This window comes from Electrophorus electricus, unplaced genomic scaffold, assembly GCF_041902795.1.
Source record: "Electrophorus electricus isolate QZ-2024a unplaced genomic scaffold, ASM4190279v1 Scaffold334, whole genome shotgun sequence".
Classification (NCBI taxonomy): Eukaryota; Metazoa; Chordata; class Actinopteri; order Gymnotiformes; family Gymnotidae; genus Electrophorus; species Electrophorus electricus.
Window position 1 is genome coordinate 11,322 of NW_027658621.1, and position 17,812 is coordinate 29,133.

At 41.2% G+C, this 17,812-nt stretch overlaps 2 protein-coding genes and 1 long non-coding RNA gene across 10 annotated transcripts; 1 reads left to right on the forward strand and 2 right to left on the reverse strand.

The window, feature by feature from the left end:
- Nucleotides 1-417: 417 nt before the first annotated feature.
- Nucleotides 418-11,101, reverse strand: LOC113581715 (NACHT, LRR and PYD domains-containing protein 3-like). 7 transcript variants are annotated; one of them, XM_081709242.1, is made up of 17 exons: nt 10,999-11,101; nt 10,748-10,887; nt 10,488-10,626; nt 9,967-10,053; nt 8,746-8,862; nt 8,359-8,475; nt 8,166-8,282; nt 7,973-8,089; nt 7,780-7,896; nt 7,587-7,703; nt 7,394-7,510; nt 4,833-6,629; nt 4,269-4,442; nt 3,356-3,532; nt 2,286-2,459; nt 2,013-2,186; nt 418-1,034 (listed from the first exon to the last, which is right to left on the reverse strand). In XM_081709242.1, exons 4-17 carry the CDS (start codon nt 9,999-10,001, stop codon nt 1,028-1,030), a joined length of 3,357 nt encoding a protein of 1,118 aa, XP_081565368.1. In that variant the 5' UTR covers nt 10,002-10,053; nt 10,488-10,626; nt 10,748-10,887; nt 10,999-11,101; the 3' UTR covers nt 418-1,027. The 7 variants fall into 7 exon arrangements, with proteins under 7 accessions (XP_081565368.1, XP_035384621.1, XP_081565366.1 ...); XM_035528728.2 differs by lacking the exon at nt 10,488-10,626; XM_081709240.1 differs by having other exon boundaries at nt 10,488-10,887.
- A 309-nt stretch (nt 11,102-11,410) lies between these two features.
- LOC145655741 (uncharacterized) lies at nt 11,411-14,862 on the reverse strand. Its single transcript, XR_014121699.1, has 4 exons — nt 13,766-14,862; nt 13,012-13,075; nt 12,715-12,817; nt 11,411-12,530 (listed from the first exon to the last, which is right to left on the reverse strand). It is a non-coding gene; the product is annotated as an uncharacterized LOC145655741 (long non-coding RNA).
- On the forward strand, nt 13,466-17,234 carry LOC145655740 (autophagy protein 5-like). 2 transcript variants are annotated; one of them, XM_081709245.1, is made up of 5 exons: nt 13,466-13,632; nt 14,869-15,021; nt 15,649-15,776; nt 16,849-16,927; nt 17,028-17,234. In XM_081709245.1, exons 2-5 carry the CDS (start codon nt 14,914-14,916, stop codon nt 17,217-17,219), a joined length of 507 nt encoding a protein of 168 aa, XP_081565371.1. In that variant the 5' UTR covers nt 13,466-13,632; nt 14,869-14,913; the 3' UTR covers nt 17,220-17,234. The 2 variants fall into 2 exon arrangements, with proteins under 2 accessions (XP_081565371.1, XP_081565370.1); XM_081709244.1 differs by having other exon boundaries at nt 13,467-13,733.
- Nucleotides 17,235-17,812: the final 578 nt, after the last annotated feature.

Sequence of the window (17,812 nt, forward strand, 5' to 3'; positions counted from 1 at the left end):
TGAAACTGCGTTACTGTGGATATTAAGAGTACAGGTACAGCACCTGAAGTGGATACCCGTCGGACAGGAGATTCATCCGGGCGGGGAATACACTCCTCACCCTTAAAGAACCCACAGGCCTCATTTCCTGTTCTTGAAGCTACTTGTTTTCTCTTTGTATCGGCTTTGAATAATTCACAGAGAGTAGTATACATGTTGGTGGACCTCACGTCCACTGTACGGTTACCATTTTAATATCACGATATGTTTATATATTGAACTCTGCTCTTAAAAACGGTCAGGGTTTCTGAAGCCTAATTTGATATAATTAGGGCGCCATCTAGTGGATATGAATTCAGTCTAAGTGGCTAAAGCTACATTTATAAATACACTCAGAGGTCTTCTACTCCAAATCTTATGAGAATAGGACATGAAATATTTCATGATTTAAAGTGAATTTAATATACTTTTCTATTAACTATGTCTTAGATAATATTATTATAATCCATTTCTCCTGTGGCATGACACAATGCGATGCAACCATTAGCATTTATTATTTGATTTCTTTTTCTCTTTTATGAAACATTCCTTACGCAAGTACAAGTGCAAATCTGCTTTGGATAAATTCTATCTATCTTTGCTGTGAATATATAAAGCTCAACATGCGTCCTCGCTGTTACAACATTTCCTGTTAGTGAGGGGTAAAGTGGACCAGTGTTAGAAATTAAGTGTAGTTTGACCAATCGCACTTCTGCACAGAAACTGTTAAAATATGGAGTTACATATGTATGGTTAAGAAAATACGGTTAAAAAAAATACAAACATACCTTAATAAAAAAAAGGCACAGAATGAGTCTTAGATGCTGAACTCAGTTGCTAAGTTTATGTCTTTGTAAATCCGTTTGTGTGGAGCACTTCGTGTTCTGCTTTCGTGCATCTTTCTCGTGTTGTCTGGATGTCCATGTGGTCGTGTTGCTGGGTAGAGTGCCTTTCCAGTCCTCTGCGCCCTTCCTGCAGATGGCACGGAAACACTCGCGGCTGGTGTGTACTACCAACTGCCAGGTAAACCGCAACAAGAGGAAATAAGAACAATTCATACGCACTAAAAATAAAAAAACAGAGGAATGACTTTATATTAAAAATGACTCTTAGTTGTTGACCAATCAGAAGAAAGATAAGGCCAAAAACACAGTGGTTTTCAAGGACAATATACATACTAATAACACTGATATAAGTTTCTAATATTGATGCTTAGGTATTTGTCTTTTATTCTTTTCTTTTTTTTTCTTACAATAGCATCTCAGCATGTACTTGGTGCGACTTAAAATGTGTCTAGAGACAGGACCAGGTATTTGTCCTGTGACTGTGACAGGTGTTGGTTACCCCCCCCCCCCCCAATGTTATCGTTTAGTTAATATCTTTAGTAAATATATTTCGTAAATATATTTTGTAATTTTTGTAATTTTCCTTTGCCTAAATTCCCCTTTGAGCTCAGCTTGCCTCTGAAGATTAATGAATCTTAATTTTAATATCTGGTGGTCCTCAGACACAGCACATTATTTGTGCTGCAAGGAAACCAAAGTTGACCAGGTCCATTAACCACGACCTAAAGCTAGGCGTTTAGTCTCGGTGCGTTTGGTCATTAGGACTGTGGGGTTTTTTTTTAGGGTTTCTAACCAAACTAAAATATAAATATACTGACTAAATATAAGGACAGACTACAAAGGAAAGCTTCTTCATTTGAGTGTAATTAAACCAGTTATTTTTTCTCATGTTATTATCCAATTCAGCAACTCATTCATGCATTTGTGTCGCGGCAATTGTTTGACCTGCATGCACCAAATGTGCGTATGAGTAAGATTTGTTACGTTGCACGTTTAATCCGTGCAGCGTGGCATGCATGCAGAACCTAAAGGCGGAAGAAAATCCTGCTGCTCACTGTCGGGTCTTTGCTCAGCGCATCTACCTTTGAAACACTCCGTAACACCGTAGTTGCTCCTCAATGCATGCGCTTCTTAATGCATTTAGCTTACATGAGCTTCTCCAGTTTGTGGTGTGGCGTCTTCTTCAACGCAACGAGCGCTTTGACGTCTGCGTCGTGCAATTGATTGCCACTGAGGTACAGCTCCCTGAGTCGCGAGGAGTTGGGCTGGAGCGCGCGTGCGAGGGCCCCGCAGCTCTTCTCTGTGAGGTGACAGCGACACAAGCTGGAAGGGGAGAGGAAGAAACATGTCTGAGCGTCTGTTCTCAAACAGGCGAGCGGAAAACATCATGGCATACCATTGTGCTAAGATTTTAACACTCACAAGAGTTTTTCGAGTTTGCAGTGCGGACCCCGCAGCCCGTCGGAGAGGTGCTCCACGCCTGCGTCCAGCACCCTGTTACAACTCAGCTCGAGCTCCCTCAGACCTGAAGGGTTGGAGCCAAGAGCACAAGCCAGCGCACCGCAGCTCATCTCGGAGAGCATGCAACCCGACAGCCTATGGGACAAGCACAAGGTTGTAGACGTTTCGTTACCTAGCTGATGCACGTTGCTGATCATAGTGCTTCCCTAACCTGGGGTACGAATCTCTGATATGTTTATGGGATCGGTAACCAAACAGTCCCAATGTGTGTCATATTTCCGGCTATGATAAATCAGCATAGCCTGTAACTCCTCTCAGGGCTGAAATCTGGGGGTTGATTGCAAATCATGTGCCAGCACCTTCATGTAAGTATCTAGCAAGTTTAACATAGAAGTTTTCCACCTAATTAGATCACGAGCTGAACACACATCTCCACTTGCTTCAAACCACCTCTTGAGTATTATTTCATGAATTATTGCCCTCATGATGAAGTTGGGTTTTCTGGGGTTGGTGGGTTTTTTACAGCAGTCATCTGATTAATGAACTGCTCTGATCTCTTTATGTTTATAAACAAGTGAGGAGGTACAATATGTATGTTACCTCATACTTAGGAGCACTGAAATGTCTGCAAAGACTTGAACTTCTAAAATGTTCAAGGAGAAGATGCATGCATACATGTCAACTGTGACTAGACGCTTTGGACAAAACATATTTCTCAATGTCATAAATTATTTAGTTAGCTAGTGAACATGTTTACACCGACAGGAGAGTAAATTTCCATGTTTTAAGCATGAATTCAACAGTAAAGTAAAAACATTAAGATTAATCTGTAAGATTGATCTGATAATGGACAAAGCTGATCTTTAAAAGTCCCAGGAGGCAATGTGAAGACGACCCCCCCCCCATCCTCCAAATCCACACAAGCAAATTATTATTCAAACATGAAATGAATTTGGCATATTAATTATTACAATACATATAATATTATTGTAATTATATTAATTATAATAATGTTTTGCTAAAACACTTACTGTAGCTTCTCAAGTTTACAGTTTTGATTCTTCAGACCTTTGGAAAGATGAATAATCCCTAAATCCAGCATATGCTTGTTGTCTCTCAGATTAAGATCCCTTAGTCTGGAGGAAGCGGAGCTGAGGGCTGAAGCGAGATCTTCGCAGCTTCCCACTCCCAGATTACAGTATCGCAGCCTAAAACAACAACCAGATCACACCATCACACCAGAGGACGAAACTGCACCACAGTGACTTCAGTGCTGGAACTCTCACAAATGTTCTTACCACTCATGTTCATTTCTCTAATTTGGTCATTCGGTCTCATTAAATTATGACTTAAAAATCAGACATAAATTTGAATATCTTCCCAGTGATGTTTAGTCACACACAAGCAAGAAAACACATCCACTACTGTTACTGTAGGACTGTAACATTAAGCCTTTCAGGATCAAATTTTAAGTCCAGATGGTTGTTTCATCACAGAGAAACAGTGATTTAATCACTAGCCTGAATATTAGTCTACTGCCTTTAGCTGTTGGATGAACCAATAAAAATGTCAACATTTTCCTGCAAGTTTATCCTTAGAGAATCTTTCACCTATAATCTGACATGGAGCGCACATGCATATAAATAATATTGCACACAGAACTTGAGCAGCCACAGAATTTTGCCAAAACCTTAGTGGCAACATCTTGTGCAATTTGCTGACATCACTGTTTGCCCCCATCTTTAGGTACTTAGTTTTCCCCATCCGACTGTGGTTACTGTTGGTTGAGTTTAATATTAATACATGACTCTCTCTCTCTCTCTCTCTCTCTCTCTCTCTCTCTCTCTCTCTCTCGTTCTCTCTCTCTCTCTCTCTCTCTCTCTCTCTCTCTCTCTTCTCTCTATATATATATATATATATATATATATATATATAAATTCTTACTCCAGTCTCTCCAGTTTGCAGTACGGACTTGCCAGTCCAGCACAGAGCAGCTTCATTCCAGAATCCTTCAACCTGTTTTCTCTGAGGTTCAGCTCTCGGAGTTCTAATCGGTTTTCACTGAAAGCCAAAGCAAGTGCTTCACAGCCTTTCTCTGTGAGTCCACAACCCTTCAGCCTGGGTGAAAATAAAACATCATTATAATCATTATAATCACTCATGATAAATTGTTTATAAAGTCCTCATTAGTTTAAAGCTGAATAAAGGGTAACCCTTATTTTTAGAGTGAAGAGAACAACATTTAATGTTTTCCACATCGCTTAACATTTTTGTGGAAAAGAATCATGGCCTGATTATGTTTAGTTTAGTTTGTCTTGTATCAGTTGTAGTAACTCTCACATAATGTTTAGTTGGGATTGTTCTTGTTTATTTGAGTTGCATGTGTCCTCTATGTAAACGTCTGGTCTGTTGATAAATAATTGTAAATACAAGGTGTCTCATTGTTCCTATCTCAGAAGAAGACTGTGCCATGAATATTTCAGTGGTTATTGTGATCCTAAAACTTACTCTGCTGATCTGGCTGCCTTCACAGCTGGCAGCGTCCTTGAGAGAACCTCGTCTGGACCAAGGAATTCTTTCAAGCAATTCTTTGGTGTTCGTATGCATGTTTTCAAATCAAAGCAGTCCATCTCTTCTTCTGAGGTCTGAAACTTGAAGGTCAGAGTTGACCACAATTCCGGTATGAGCATGACGATAGACAGCATTCCTGAGCTCCTCTCCAAGTTCTCCACAACAGAATGATGATTCAGTTCCGTGAGACAGTAGAACAGATTGATTCTTCTGTCCGAAGAGGGATCCTCTCGAATCTTCTCTTTGATGTAGTGGACTATTTCATCATTACTCTGCAAGCTGCACCCTGACTGTGCAAAAAGGCCCTGCAAGAGAGGCTGATTGGACACCAGTGACAGGCCCAGAAGGAAGCGGAGGAAAAGGTCCAGGTGGCCGTTCTCACTCTTTAAAGCCATATCCACAGCGGTTTTGTGGAGCTCACAAACTGTCGAAGCTCTCAGCAGAACTGCAAGATCAGAGGTTGGATCGGTTGGGCGGTCTTGCTTGCTAAAAGCAAAAAACACATACAAGGCCGCAAGGTGCTCCTGAATGCTCAAATGCACAAAGCTGAACACTTTTCTCTGAGATAAGCAAAACTCTTCTCTAAAGATCTGGGTGAACACTCCCGAATACACAGATGCTTCTCTGACATCAAGCCCACATTTCTTCAGATCTGCTTCATAGAAGATGATGTTGCCCTTGCTCAGCTGCAAAAAGGCCAGTTTTCCCAGTTTGAAAATCATCACCTCGTCTTTCTCTTGTGTCCCCTGATACTTTACATTTTTGATGGCGGTCTGAACGACGAGGAAGTGTGTGTACATTTGAGTCAGTGTGCTGGGGGTCTCAGTATTCTCCTCATCATCCAGGGTTCTCTCAAGGACAATGGCTGAAAGCCAGCAGAAGACCGGTATGTGACACATTATGTGGAGGCTTCTTGACAACTTGATGTGGGCAATGATTCTCTTTGCCAGGTTCTGGTTACTGATTCTCTTGTGGAAGTACTGCTCCTTCTGTGGGTCATTAAATCCTCGTACCTCCGTTAATCGGTCAACAAATAGGGAAGGAATCTGACCGGCTGCTGCCGGTCTGGATGTAATCCAGACAAAAGCTGAGGGAAGCAGATTTCCCTTGATGAGGTTTGTCAGCAGTTTGTCCACCGAGACTGTCTTTCTTATGTCACAACATCGCTCTCTTTTTTGGAAATGCAGTGGAAGTCGACACTCATCCAGACCATCAAAGATAAACAAGACTTTATAGCCTTCCATTTCAAAAGTTTGTGAACCTCCGATTTCTTTAAAGAAATGATGAAGAAGATTGAGCAAACTGAGTTTTCTGTCCTTCATTAAATTCAGCTCACGAAAAGGAAGAGGAAAAATTAGGTGGATGTCCTGATTGGCTGTTCCTTCAGCCCAATCCAGAATAAATTTCTGCACGGAAATGGTTTTTCCAATGCCTGCAACTCCTTTTGTCATCACAGTTCTGATGTTACTTTGACCTGGTATGATTTTAAATATGTCGTTGCATTTGATTGGTTTGTCCTTTGTCGCTGATCTCACCGATGTTTTCTCAATGAGTTTAACTTCATGGTTGCTGCTAACCTCTCCACTCTCACCTTCTGTGATGTAGAGCTCTGTGTAGATGTCACCAAGTAGTGTAGGGTGCCCTTGCTGTGCTGTTTCCTGGAAAATACATTGGCTTTTCCTTTTTAGGTTCCATTTGTGCTTTCGAAGGACATCTTCCTCAGTGAGCAGAGACCTTTCAAATGACCAAAAGAACTACAAATATAACACACACCAGATTACTGTATATATAGTTTTCATATCCAAAGATGAAATGACTAAAGAAACAGTTATAAACTACAATAAAAAGGAATACCCAAATTAGGTATAAAAAATGAAGCTAGTTAACAATTTTTTAACTAACAATTATTGCTGTTGTAACTAGGCTGGGAGAAATATTAAAGCTAAACATGTGGAGTCTTTTTACAATACAGGTGAATAGTGTATGATTGGTAAATATATGGTAAATAAAAACTAAAGATTTAGATTACCTATACTCATTGACACAAAGGTACACAATACACCCCAGTATATTCATTCATACTGGTTAATATTTCTACCATGTGTGGCTTGCTTCCCAATGTTGTCCTAATGCCCTATGGTAAAACTTTACTTAATACAGTGTAAATTTACCCCCCCCCCCATCAGCAGAGGGAGCTCTCATCTGAAATGCTGAAATGTGGTCTTATGTGTCCGCTCCGCAAAGTTTTGCCCCAAGTTAGTTGTTAGTCATTCTGTGTAGTTTCAGAATCTGCATTGCTTCTCATTTTGACCTCTGACTCTGCTGTTTGGATTACTTCCTTTGCATTTTCATTTTGCTGTGTATTTTAGGCTCCTACTAATCTGGATTTTTGTCATATATTCTTCTCTCCTCATGGAATGGCCTTTAAGAAACAAATATATGAATTTATACACCAATACTACATTTAAAAAATATTCATAATAGTCAAAAGTTCCTACCCATTTCCTGATGGAGGCTTAGCTTTGCGAAAATCTTCATCGCGTCCTATAGACCACACGCTCTTCATGGACACACAGCTGTGCTCATGTGAAGTTGGGGTCTCTTGTTGAAATGGCCTTTAAGAAACAAATATATGAATTTATACACCAATACTACATTTAAAAAATATTCATAATAGTCAAAAGTTCCTACCCATTTCCTGATGGAGGCTTAGCTTTGCGAAAATCTTCATCGCGTCCTATAGACCACACGCTCTTCATGGACACACAGCTGTGCTCATGTGAAGTTGGGGTCTCTTGTTGAAATGGCCTTTAAGAAACAAATATATGAATTTATACACCAATACTACATTTAAAAAATATTCATAATAGTCAAAAGTTCCTACCCATTTCCTGATGGAGGCTTAGCTTTGCGAAAATCTTCATCGCGTCCTATAGACCACACGCTCTTCATGGACACACAGCTGTGCTCATGTGAAGTTGGGGTCTCTTGTTGAAATGGCCTTTAAGAAACAAATATATGAATTTATACACCAATACTACATTTAAAAAATATTCATAATAGTCAAAAGTTCCTACCCATTTCCTGATGGAGGCTTAGCTTTGCGAAAATCTTCATCGCGTCCTATAGACCACACGCTCTTCATGGACACACAGCTGTGCTCATGTGAAGTTGGGGTCTCTTGTTGAAATGGCCTTTAAGAAACAAATATATGAATTTATACACCAATACTACATTTAAAAAATATTCATAATAGTCAAAAGTTCCTACCCATTTCCTGATGGAGGCTTAGCTTTGCGAAAATCTTCATCGCGTCCTATAGACCACACGCTCTTCATGGACACACAGCTGTGCTCATGTGAAGTTGGGGTCTCTTGTTGAAATGGCCTTTAAGAAACAAATATATGAATTTATACACCAATACTACATTTAAAAAATATTCATAATAGTCAAAAGTTCCTACCCATTTCCTGATGGAGGCTTAGCTTTGCGAAAATCTTCATCGCGTCCTATAGACCACACGCTCTTCATGGACACACAGCTGTGCTCATGTGAAGTTGGGGTCTCTTGTTGAAATGGCCTTTAAAATATATAAGAATATTTATGAATTTATAAATATAGAATAAGTCTATAAAACAAAATTTAAAAGAAGATCCTTGAAAGGGACTAAAGATAAGTTCGTGTGATGATCCATGAGTATGTATGCTGACAGCGGATAACAAATTTAAGACAGCAGGATGGTATGTAAGTGTGAGTATAACATGCTTTGAAACACACTGCAGGAAAGCCTGTTGTATTTGACAAAAATCCCGAATAAAGAAAGGAAAAAATGCAAGTCAAATGCTTGTACTTGGGTTCAGAAAGAGGGCTGTCTTTGTGACAAGTGACTTCATCGCCCTTAGAGTGGTCACTCTTCACAGACACACAGCTGCACCACAACGCCGTTGACATCTCCTGCTGAAATGGCCTTCAGGAACAGAGATGTAATTCAGGTCTTTACATTCACATTCATTCATTTGGTAGGTACTTTCATTCAAAGAAACTTGATACTGGGCAAAAATACAACAGAGACATATAAAGAATCAGACATTGATAGAAGCGCCATAAGACCAAGCTTGTAATAACAGATAGGATACATTTACATAAATTCACATTTACATTTAAAGGGTGTTTGGAAGAAAAACAAGCACTGTGACTGAAGGCGGGGCTTAAGACTTGGTCTTGGTAAAGTGGGCTGGTGGCGATCAAGCGATTTAAGACAGTGGGATGGTACATATCGGTGGAGTTATACGGGCTTGTGCATTAAGTGTAATGTACAGTAATGAGATGTTTTTAATTAAATGGGGGCGGTTATGGGAAGCCTGGTGTGAACTGGTGCACATTTGCTAGTGTAAGAACTTATTCATGGTATCTGTGGATGCATACATGTTTATGGTTTTCACAGGAAGACAAGCAAAAGTGAATTGCATTCATACAGTCAAGAGATTATATAGATTATCTTATAGGCCTGAATTTGTAGCTGTGCCATTTAACAGGTCTTGTTTTGTCAGAATTGTCTCCTAGGAAGCAAAAGCACGTCTCCGACTACAGAATGTAATGAAACTACAAAAAAAAGAAAAAAGAAACCAAAACTAAAGGGAGCCGACGTAACAGTAACAAAGATCAGCAAACTGTCACAAACACAAGAGCACGTGAGTGGTGTGGCCTGTGAAGTTAGACACACAGCACCTGCATTGGGCGTGACACAACAAACAAAAGGGAGAACTTGTATAACAGAGAACGAAACATAAACAAAACATCACGTGCCACGCCACTGCCGGCTGACGGAGGCTACTGGCAGGGTGCACCTGCCCACCGCTGTCACACCAATGTTACTGTCATGGGGTCTGATTTCTCAAGAGTGGCGTGATTGAGCGGTCTGAGATCTCATAAGCGCTACGGTGGACCAGAAAGAGAATCGAGTCCTCTTTGAAGCTAACATATATTATGAACAAAAATAGCTTTTCTGGGGTCACTTTAATAGAACTGAGTTTGGTTTATTTAAAAACAACTGAAAACTAAGTATTCCTACCTAATTTCAGAAGGTCCTCCTTTACTGAAATGCATTACAGTGTCGTAAGGGGTTGGACATACAAGCTTGTCTGGCCTTCTACAGCTTCTATGAGAAAACCAACACAATCTTCAAAGTACACCAAAGGTTGAATTGTCTTCAAAAATATTTTGTACTGTACTCCTGACTGAATTGAATATTGGCCTAATAGTAATGTGTAGTAAACCTGAAACTGTAGTGACATTGGGATGGCTCAGAAGTTGTCAGTCATATACTGGAGTCTTACTACCCCCACAGAAAAGTAAAACACTAATGCAACGTCACTAAGACCATTAAACAAATGTCCTCAGAATTCGAAACTTTTACAACTTCATGGTGTCATACCCAACATGTCACAAAGATGCACGAGTTTAAATATTCGCTGTGAACTAGATGGAGACCTATACACAACACATTTTACTGATAGTATCAACAATGCTTCTGACAAACACATAGAGAACCAGAAAAAAATAACATAAAATAACTGATTTCTGAAAACTGACCTTTGTATCCCTCTGAAGAATTTCTCTTTAGCACTTTACCTGGGCTGGGGCCTAACTTAAGAGCTCAGTGTCACATAAGCTCATGGGTACCCTCACTATAGACCTATATCCAAAGGTCACTGGCAGGTTAACCGTGGTGCTGTGGAATGTATAAAGAGAGCTTTAAAGACTTTTAACTCTGAATTTGAGATGTTATGGTGAGCGTGGCGTTTCGGAGAACCAGTTTGAATAGGGTACATACATTCTCAGGCAATACAAACCAAGTTGTCTGCTGCGATTAGTGATAGTTGCCCTCAGTCCTGCGTTTAGTCTGGAGAGCTGTCAGGACTGCAGCCTTCACACATCATTTCTTCCATCGGTCCGACCGGCACCGTAGCTGAGCCAAAGTGCACCCAGCACGCTGGACCGAAGAGACGGGCGTTTTAAAAGTCCGGTTCTGGTGATTCACTTCTACCTCGAAAGTGGCCTGTTAATGGATGTACTGGTACCAAGAAAGCATGTCTTGTCTTACCTTACAGACTCTTGGTTATCACTAACAGGGGATCTCGGGCGAAATGACGTGATATTATTTACGGAAAACAAAGTGAAAGTGCGGTGTAGGTTCGCCGCCCGCTTCCTCCCCACACACCTCCTATCTGGGGCGGAGTTTGGCTTTGGCTTTGGACACAAACAAAAACTACGCAAATTCTGCACCAACCATATAGTCTACATAAACTGTAACGCTGTAAAATAAATCAATAGCAAGTAAATACCCATGCAGTAAAAACTGTAGCAGCTTTGTAAGAAGCAACAACGACGCGGGCATGTGAACGTTTGTGTATAAGAAATTGTGCATAACGTATTTATCAGACGTAAAATAACGATAACTGCGTTTTGCACATAGGCTAATACTTTCTAGAGGCTTCTCTGCACAGATGCTCCGCTATAGCTAGCACGCATCTATAAGGAAAATGTTGGCTTTGAATGCAGCCTTGTTTCTTTCTCCAAATAAGGAAGAAAGGGGGAAAGCCACAATATTTCCTTCTCAAAATGACCCGCATTTATTGTGAGCGACAGGCGACATCTAGTGTACATTTAAATTACATGCACGCTTGGGAAATTAGGGAAATCGGTACGCATATCACACAACAGAAGTAAGATTCATATTTTAAGTTCATAAATTTGGAAGCTAGTATATATCACAGAAACCATGCAAGAATTTTCCCTGAATGGTCCCTGAAAAATATTAGATTTCCATCCAGAAAAAAAAAAAATCTAACAGGCCATTTACAATTACAGCATTTAGCAGACGCTCTTATCCAGAGCGACTTACAAAAGTGCTTTGTCATTTACTCATAGAATACATCCTAGCCAGTACAGTAGGTTAGAGTCCAATATACTAAAGAACTAGAATACTGTAGAAATACAGGGATCAATGCTGATACCTAGAAGTACAAAATAAGCTCTATCTTAGAAAATGATAAGTGTAATAAAAAATAAATAGAGTTTGTTAATCAACATCAGTGTAATAAACAATACCCTAAAATAAGTACTAATTTAATTAGTCAATATAGGAGCTGGGTCAGTGGACATTTAAATATTCCATGAATAGATGGGTCTTCACTCTGCATTTGACTACTTCAAGGGACTCTGCTGTCCGGACAGCAAGTGGGAGTTCATTCCACCATCTTGGAGCCAGGACAGAAAAGTCTTGATGCTTGTCTTCCATGAGATCTGAAGCACAGTATTGCCGAGCCGTACTTGAGGTTCGAAATACTCGAGGTACTCCAGGGCTTTGACCATTGACCTCGTATGAAGGGGCTGGTCCATTTTTGGCTTTATAGGTAGGCATCAAGGTTTTAAATCTGATGCATGCAGCTACTGGAAGCCAATGAAGGGAGCGCAGAAGTGGAGTAATGTGTGAACTTCGGAAGATTGAAGACCAGTCGTGCTGCTGCATTCTGGACAAGTTGTAGAAGTTTGCTGGCTCTTAGAGGAAGACCAGCAAGTAGCATGTTGCAGCTTTGAGATCACAAGAGACTGCACTAGTACCTGGGTAGCTTCCTGCAAGAGAAATGGCAGAATCCTTCGTATGTTACAAAGGGGAAATCTGCAAGACCGGGTTAGATTTGAAACATGAGTTGAGAACGACAACTGGTTGCCCAAAGTTATGCCCGGGAAGCTTCAGATGGTGATACCAGGGAGTTCCTGAAGGAAACAGTGAGGTCATGGTAAGGGTTGGGAGTACCTGGGATGAACAGAAGCTCAGTTTTAATAGGGTTGAGCTTCAAGTGGTGGGCTGTCATCCATGACACGATGTCAGTCAAGCATGCTGAGATACGTCTGGAGACCTGCGTGTCAGCCGGTGGAAAAGAAAGAAATAATTGACTGTCATCGGCATAGCAGTGGTAGGAGAAACCATGAGAAGATATTACATCACCGAGAGAATGAGTGTACAAAGACAAGAGAAGGGGGCCCAATACTGAGCCCTGTGGAACACCAGTGGCGAGTCTACATGGTTGGATGTGGATCCTCTCCATGTCACCTGATAGGACCGTCCCTCCAGATAGGACTGAAACCATCTCCAAGCAGAGCCAGTCACACCAAGCCTGGAGAGAACAGAGAGCAGAATGTTGTGGACCAGTGCAGGAAACAAGTACATTTAGTATATTACAAATGGCCTATACAGAATACTAGGACTTGTTTTTTGACATTTTAATCAAACCATTAGTGGTATTACTAAGGCATTATTAGGTTTCATGTAAAATAATAGAGTGTGGAATACAGTGCTTCCCAAAGCAGTTCTCTGGGACCTCCAGACAATCCACATTTTTACTCTATCTGAGGAACCCATGTACCTGGATTGGGGGGAAAGTATATTGAGCCCTTAATCAATACCTGGAGATGGAGCTGAGTGAGTGAGTGAGTGAGTGAGTGTGGTCTCTGAATACTGTCGAGAAACACTAGGCCTGCGATATCAGTAACCGGACTAGGTGGCAGCGTACATGCCAAACCCAGAAGCAGAAAGGAGAGTAGCTGTCTTAGCTTTAGCTAGTTGCTCTAATCGCGCTGGTTTTGCATCGCAGTCTCCGTCTCGGACTTACTTGACAACCCCCAGCGCTCTCCGACATGTCATCCTGAGTCGCTATCTACATTTTTAATATCGGTATATTATTATATAGGTGTATTCTATCTGGTCCGTGCGTTTTTGCCGAGATAACCCGAATGTGAGCGAGTCTGAGGTGGTTCAGCCAGGGCCGAGTGGAGGTAGGAGTGCGGGCTAGCCAGGCTGGGCTAACCTGTTAGCGGCAGCCAAACTCCCTTTACCGTTCGTCTGTCACTTGTTGAAAAGTCACAACAAACATTGGGATTTTAGAAACAAAACAAAACAAAAAGGCTCAAATGGAACCTTTTCCGTTAGTCTCGATGGCTAACCTAGCGTTGTAAACACGAACCAGCTAGCTAGCGTTAGCGCTCCTGTCTGACTAGGTTAGCTAACTTGGCTAGCTGCGGTAGCGTTCAGTCGAAGTGCTTTGAGTGTGTTTGTCGGGTTTACTTCATGTCAGTTGGGGAGTGTTGGGTTGGCCTTTAACGGCCAGCGCAGCCCTTAGCGGTTAACTTTAACGTTAACTCGCTGGCTAGCTAGTTAGATAAGTTAGCTATTAACCTGCTAGCCAGACAATAGATGTTTAATAGCCACAAGCTAGGCGGCTGTGATGTAATTAAAAGGACAATTGTATAAAGTACGATTACAGACGTCACTACACTAGTAGATGTGTTCATAGCCTAAGTCAACATTCAAAAACATGGTGAAGAAAGTTGGCTGGCTAGCTGGCCTAACTTTGACTAGCTGACGTTAATTAGCGTTAGTTAACTTGGCTAGCTGGCTAGCAGCCTTCCTAAATTAAAAGTCCCTGGACTCAGAAGCTTGGTAGCTGTCTAACGCTAGCTAGGTTTGAAATTGTTTGGTGTGGTCTAATTGGGCTTTCTCCCATGTAACGAATTAAACACGTCAACCACACTGAAATTGTTGAACAGGCTACGAGGTACCTGTATTGCAACTGTTTTAGTTAAAATGTTTTAACATCGAGAGGAAGTGTGTCATAAAGCTTGACACCAAGTACATAATGCAAAGTTGGTAAAAGAAATCCTGACACTTTGGGTGTCTGTGTACAGTCCCTGACAACCAGTCAGTTCGGACTTCCACTTTAGCTTAGTAAATTATGTGTAGTGTTTAGCGTTCAGTCATCCTGTTGTGTTTTGTTTAGGAAGAATTTTGCAGGTGTGTGTTCAGTGAAGAAATCCTGTGGAATTCAAATGATGTGACCATTTAAAAGTGCCCCATTTAGGTAGCTAACTGATTTTTGAACATAAAAGCTAACAGTCCTTTCATCTTTAACAGTGAAAAACTGAAAGTGTCGTATGTGCCACCTGGAGGGTCAAGATAATGGCAGATGACAAGGATGTCCTTCGAGACGTTTGGTTTGGACGGATACCGACATGCTTTACGCTGTACCCGGACGAAGTCACAGAGAGGGAGGCAGAACCATTTTATGTGAGAGCCATAAACACTCTGAATAAGTCTCTGTTCATAATTTACACATAGACAAGCCAACAAGCTATTACAAATTATTCAGATTGCTAGGGATTGTTTTTATACGGATAAATCCTTTCATGTTATATTTCATTCATTGTAGGGCTGCATGAAACAAGAAAATTTGTGATTTTATTTCTCCATATTGCTGTAAAATCGTGATTAAGCTTTGTGATGTATTAAAAAGTCAGTGGTGATCGCTTGATGTGATATGGTTTAAAGGTTGGTCTGTATTATTTCAGCCAAAATTATTGAATGATTTTGGGCCGTGTGGTTGCTGTGAGATAATCAGTGCACCCAGAGAATGCACATCTCCTTGGTCGAGATGCTCACAGAAAGCAAGAAGACATGTTGTGTTGTCATGGGTTAAGAGACTTCATTTGCATATTGCTTCCTTCTGCAAAAAGAACATTGTGGAGAGAGCAAACCATTATTGATTAACAAATAGTATCGTGTGTATCTCTAAGTCACTGTAGTAATGTTTGGATTTGTGTGAAAGTGTTCTTAGCTGCCTGTAGCAAGCGAGATATGGATTTTCACCAGGGCTACAGTGTGTTATCTGTTCTCTGCTGCTTCCCTTTTGCTCAGCTGCTGCTTCCGAGGGTCAGTTATCTGACGCTCGTGACCGACAAGGTTAAGAAGCACTTTTTGAAGGTGGTGAAAGCCGAAGATGTGGAGGAGGTGTGGTTTGAATACGAAGGCACGCCTCTAAAGTGGTAAGTGATTACACTGTGTAGAGATTGGTGGCTTGCAAACTGCCTGGTTTCTTTTTGTTCTTTTTCCCTACCGTGCTCCTCTAAAAGTCTGGCATGTTACTTTTAAATGCAGCATTTTTATGAAGGGTGATTTCTAATTATTTTTAGGTTATTTACTGGTTATTTATTTTGACTTATCAAGTTGTTTTAAGGCACCTTATTTAAAGGTGTGGAATCTTTTGACAGTGTATTAATATTAAGGAGTTAAATTGTGTGCCTGTAATGGCTATAGATTGTGGTATGGGCTGCAGCAGTCCTGTCTTCCAGGGGATACCGCTCAGTTAAATTCAGTTCCCTTTAGGATATCTTTATTTCCGTAACTGTATCAAGTACGTTATTGCCAAAGGGACACTTTGTGGTTCAGTATGGCAACATTCAGTGCCTTCCTCATTAACCCAGTAGTAAAATGCCAAAAGATCACTTTATCTCTAAAGTGAGACAGCGCTGAATAGTTCTTGTACCTGATGTGGTGGATATTAGTGTTCTTTTGGCCTTGACCAAAAAACACTGAAAGGTCTTAGTGAAGTTTTAGTGCTCAAGGCCGGGGAGCATGTGTTTATTCAGCATAAACCGTCTCCAAAGGGGCCACTTCAGACATCAAGTTGTAAAGGTCCTAACGTGGGTGTCATCCTTCATTGACTTGCTGCTTCCTACAGGGGCTATGAATCCTTGAGTTATCTGTTCTGGCGCACTGACGGTCAGGCAGTCCACACAAGGGTGTACTTCCCTTACACAGACTGAAACAGAGAAACACACACACACACAGTCAGCCCATGAACCAGTTTAAAGTGGAATCCATGAGCAAAACAATATACGAATGAAAATATACAGGCATCACTACCATGCTGATTTTTTAAAATCTGTCATACCAAGTGAATGAACTGTGCCGTTGCTTTTTATTTCCTTCCACTTCTTATTCTTGAACACAAGGGGGCACTGCAGTCTGCTCAGGTTTATTAAATGTGCCGTGGCTCCTGGAGGTACCTTCACTCTAAATCCCATGGGCTTTTGTTTTTGTTTTACTTGTTTGAAGGCACTACCCAATTGGAGTGTTGTTTGACCTGCACGCCTCAAACACGGCTCTCCCGTGGAGTGTCACCGTGCACTTCAAGGTACGTGGAGTCCCTCCGCTCGCGTGCCGATCAGCTGTCATGTTCCCAGGCTTCGGCCACTGCCGGAGCTCCGTCAAACCCTGTGCATCTTATTTTGCAGGATTTTCCGGAACGAGACTTGCTCCACTGTCCTTCCAGCTCCGTGATAGAAGCCCATTTCATGAGCAGTATTAAGGAGGCCGACGCGCTTAAGCACAAGGGCCAGGTGATCCACGACATGCAGAAGAAGGACCACAAGCAACTGTGGATGGGCCTGCAGAACGGTAAAGGGTTACCCTGCATCATTAGTTGACGTTCAAAGAGGTTTTATTGTCATTTCAGCTATATACAAGTACACAACCAAAACGAAAAATGTTCCTCCAGGACCATGGTGCAACACAAAACAACAGTGCAACAGACAACATGCTACACAAGTGCAAACAGTCCAATATAGTGCAAAAATGTCATTAAATAAACATTAAATAAACAATAATAAATACAGGACAGGACAAATACAAAATGAGTAGACAGTGCAATTATTTAGTGCAGTACACAGTACTGGGAATATGTAAAGTGAGTGGTGCATAGGAGTCAGTGACATGCTACACTGAACATAGCAGTCACCGGTAGCAGCCAGAACAGTTCAGAGTACAGTGCTGGTTTATTACAGTACTCTAGCAGCAAGTAGGATAATGTGCAAGACTGCAACAGGAGTGCATAGTTTATTTCTGTGAGGTTTGACTTCAGCACTAGTCCGATGCAAAACAATGTGTGAGTGTATGGGTGTGTGGGTGGGTGTGTGTGTGTGTGTGCGTGTGTGTATAAAAGTGTCCATTTTTGGAATCTGAATTGGAGTTAGCCAGAATTCAGGAGTCTAATGGCTTCTGGGAAGAAGCTGTTGCACAG